Source organism: Merops nubicus, unplaced genomic scaffold (genome assembly GCF_000691845.1).
Source record: "Merops nubicus isolate BGI_N331 unplaced genomic scaffold, ASM69184v1 scaffold558, whole genome shotgun sequence".
NCBI lineage: Eukaryota > Metazoa > Chordata > Aves > Coraciiformes > Meropidae > Merops > Merops nubicus.
The window spans coordinates 2583-6719 of NW_008627485.1; the positions used below are offsets into that span (position 1 = coordinate 2583).

Consider the following 4137-nt stretch of genomic DNA (forward strand, 5'->3'; position numbering starts at 1 on the left):
ACAGTAGTTGTCTTGTAGAATCTGCATTGACTTTTCTTTTGAACTTCACCATTGTGCTAAAATCAGACCAACCTTCACTTATTGACTGCTGCTTTTAGGCCAGCTTTGGCTCCAGTCCTGCAGGGATGGCACAGCATGCTCTCTGGAGGGCTGATGTGCATCACTAAATACTTCTATTTTGGAAGAAGCCTTTCCTGAATCTCTTAGGTTAAATTAATTTGAATGTCCTTTCACTAATTACAGTTTTCCGTGTCATTGCTATAAAAAGATTTTTAGGGAGAAGACTTGGAAGAAGGAAGTCCTCAGATGTTTGGGTTTTTTAGGGAAAAACTGAAACATCATTCCCTAGGGGAAAGACATTTACAGTGTCTGGGTTGACTTCTTCCAGACTACTGCTTAGCTGAGAAGTAAAACCAGCTGTGAGGTGTGAAAGTGCTGCCTTACATATTCTCTTTGTGTATGTATATTCTTACTACTGATTTGAACTCTTACAGATACAGAAGAAAACTCCTGATCAATGAATTTGCAAGAGAAAGGAAGTCCTCCTCTGGAAGGTAGGTTAAATTTCTAGCTTAGCTAAGGAAATTCCTGACACTGAGTCTGAATTCTCATGTGTACCACGTTGCTTCTTAAAGTGCTCAGTTTGAAACTGTTCATCTTAAAAGTCTGCTCCAGCATGAGAGTTCAGTAACATTCCAACCCTAGATCTGGAGTTTTAATGTGTTTCTTAATAATCATCTACATGTTGATTTGTCTGAGTGTTGCTTGTTTTCTAATAGTCCCAAATCTACCATGTTTTTTTTTTGTAGTTCTGACTCAAAGGAGTCCACTGTGACAGTAGAACTGGAGACAGATGAAGTGGTTTTGATGAGAAGACAGAAACAGATAAACTATGGAAAAAACACAATTGCATATGATAGATACATTAAAGAAGTTCCTAGGTAAGCTGCTGAGTTTCTAGAAAACTAACCATTTGAGTTTGTCATACTTGTTCTGGCTAAGCATCTTAATGTACTAGACTTGATACCTGAGACATGTTCAAATAGAAGGCATCTACAAATTCAACTTTCAAAGACATTTTTAACTAATGTCACACTAACAATCAAATAAGATGGGGATTTTAGTTCTTTTGGTTGTGCTTGTTGACTAGAGGAAATTAAACTGCTTTTTGCAGTCAGTTTTCTTATTGGTAAACTAAAAGACAGAATGGACTACAGTTGCTCTTTTAAGTGTGGAATGAGGTTTTCAGACTTATGAATCTTAATCCTTTGGGGGTTTTCTTGTTTTGTTTTTTTTTTCATTTAATTTGAAGACAGAAACTAAAAAGTTCATGTGGAGCTGACAACTTTTTACTTGAGTGCTTGAATTCTGCAGTAGCCCTTTCCATAAATAACTTAGAATATGCTGTGTTGTAAACAGTCTGTGTAGCAGGCAGTCTGTTTTAGCATTTAAAACAATATGTTATGCCTGTGTGGAAAAACACTAATGAATTTTTCATGTCTAATATCTGAACAGATCCCATCGTATACCAGGAGTTCATCCCAGAACTCCAAATAAATTTAAGAAGTACAGCCGCAGGTCGTGGGACCAGCAGATCAAACTGTGGAAAGTTGCATTGCATTCCTGGGATCCACCTACTGAAGAAGGATGTGATCTGCAAGAAATGTATGTAAACAGTAGCCAAGATACCCTTATAGAAGTTAATATCTAAAATCTCATGGTCAAACAAACAAAAAAGCTTCCACCCTCCCCCCCCAAGACAAACAAACAAAAAAAAACCACCAACCCTGCAGCATAGTCCTTCTGGAGACAAGTCACCAAGTGCTGAATGTTTTCCTTAGTTACTTGTCCATGCTTGGTGCTATTCAGTTCTTTCCAAGGTAAAATAGCTGATGGTTTTCTGGACGTAGTGGTGGGACTAGGCGTACTCGATGTCCTTCCAAGGCCATACATATATATCCCTTGCTGCTTTAACAAGTGTCCACTGGGTGAAATCAGAGCTCATTTGCAGTGCTCTGTAAAGGAAAGCACTACACTGAGCTGGTGGGGAGCAGTCTCTACATTATTAACCTGTGGTAGAAGCAATGGGGGAGAGTCCTCATGAATTGTCTGGTCTCACAAGTATTGAGCTTAGACCAACACAGTGTACCAGAACCTGCCTCATAGTCTTCTCACTTGCTAATTCAAGAACAGTGGTATAAATTCTTGTTTCTTGAGCAGAGAGGAGGAAAGAAGTACTTGTAAGAGCATCTGAAGGTACCATTAAATTAAAAGCATGGCCACAAGTGTTTGCAGTCCAAGCCAGTGTCATTCTGCTCTAGAAGATGGAGAATAACACAACTAGTTATTTTCCTCTATAGAAAGCAACAAAGCTCACCAGGGAACATCCAAAATAAAACAGATATTTAACTAATTCTTGAGGAAACAGTTTTGTGGTAATAAACTGTCTTTCCCCTAACAGTGATGCTGATTTCTAAAACCAATAGGGAGCAAGGGGATCTAAAATTTAAGGGCTTACTTTTGGCTTTCTGTGACTTGTAATCAGCTTGAGGGGAGTTGGTTTTTCAGCCTGAAGCCTACTCTGTGTGTTGGTGTTGCAATAGTAGTCTGGCCTCAGGTGCTGGGGTCTAATTCTCTGTATAGTAGATGTTAAATTTTATGTTACAAAACAAAGTGATGAAAACCTTGTCTGTGGCAAGTTGTTCTTGTTTGACCACCGTTTTCAGAACTGCACCTACAAAGCACAACTTGCTACTTAAACCAGAATTTATTTTAAGCTGTATTCTTATTTTACAGTAGTCCTGTGGACCTTGGTGAGATGGAGACAGAATCTGTTGGAAGCAACTCCGAATCTCAGACGAGCTGTCAAGATAATGATGTAAGCACATCTGCCATTTGTATAAATACTTGTTAATAATAGCTCCATTGCTTAAAGTTATATCCAGAGTAGCCTGAATACACAAGAAATTCCATAGTCTGCTGTGTTCAGGAATGATTTATAAAGCTGAGCAACCTTTGAATTCAGACACTTTCCCAGCTATAGCCAGTGTCTCTCTGTAGTCTGAGTTTATAGAGTTAGAACTTAAGTTTGTTGCCCATGTCAAATGACAAATACCTCATTTTTCATAGCCTGCAAAAGAATATTTATCTTTTCAAAGCATGTCTGTTATGAACTGTCATGTACAGTGGAAATACTACTTCAGACTGTAGTATCTAATGTTAAAATGGGATGTAATTTTCTTGGCACTCTCTGACTTCTTGAAGTAGGGTCTTTTTATATCCAGAATGCATTTAGTGCAGTTACTGAGCAGTAGCCTTCACTAAAGATCTAGTAATGTTTTTCTTACTGGATTTGTTTCTCTGATGAATATTGAATCTGTATAATGTTTTAATGTATGCATACATAGATCCTTAAAACATTTGCAAGAAATTAGAATGTGGTAGAATGGGCAGAAGCTGTCATTTAAATCTCTTTCAGTCTAGCTTTGAGCCTTTGGCCTTAAAAGTGTCTTTAAGCCTCTGTTATAGGGCAGTCTAAATGAATTACAGAAGTGAAACAGGTCACTGCATAACTAAACCCATAATTACCTGCTAATTATTAACTGCTTCTGTATTCCAGGATACCTGTTCTGGCACTCCCACCAAAGTTAAACATGTTGACTATCAAGCAGAAGGCGAATTTGACTTGGAAGTGTGCTTGAGTGAACCACTTAAAGATTTCAGTACAGTGAGTTAAATAGTCTGGTACAAACTATTTTAGAGAAAGTTTCTTTTAAATGTGAGCTGTTAGCCTGATTCATAAACTGTTAACAGTAAGAAAGTTTAAGCAAAGTTGAAAACTGTTGTATAAGTTGTGGTTGGTCACATATTCTCTGGACCAAACATGTAAAACTACAATGGTGTGACTTCTTTTAACTTTTAATTTATGTATATTGGATTTTTTTTTTTTTAAATAAAACCTTTTAATAGAAAAATTAGCCAAAGGCAGTGCTATCCTCAAGTCATTATAAATAGTTCAGCAAGCTCTTACTGTTCGTCCCCTCTCCCCAGACTTCATTGTGTGTAAGTTCAGCTGTCCACCTGGAGATAAAGAGCAAAGTAGGGAGATGCTCAAAAGTATCTGTATCTTGCTTTTCC

The 4137-nt window shown here is 37.6% G+C and overlaps 1 protein-coding gene across 1 annotated transcript in view; it reads left to right on the plus strand.

Annotated features, from left to right (window-relative positions):
- The window catches only part of SLBP (stem-loop binding protein), a 6160-nt gene extending 2424 nt beyond the window's left edge, over nt 1-3736 (plus strand). The window contains exons 3-7 of the mRNA XM_008946295.1: nt 495-554; nt 810-941; nt 1516-1665; nt 2797-2878; nt 3620-3736. Of these exons, the coding sequence (XP_008944543.1) occupies nt 495-554; nt 810-941; nt 1516-1665; nt 2797-2878; nt 3620-3736 (541 nt within the window). The remainder of the gene's footprint in view (nt 1-494; nt 555-809; nt 942-1515; nt 1666-2796; nt 2879-3619) is intronic.
- Nucleotides 3737-4137: the final 401 nt, after the last annotated feature.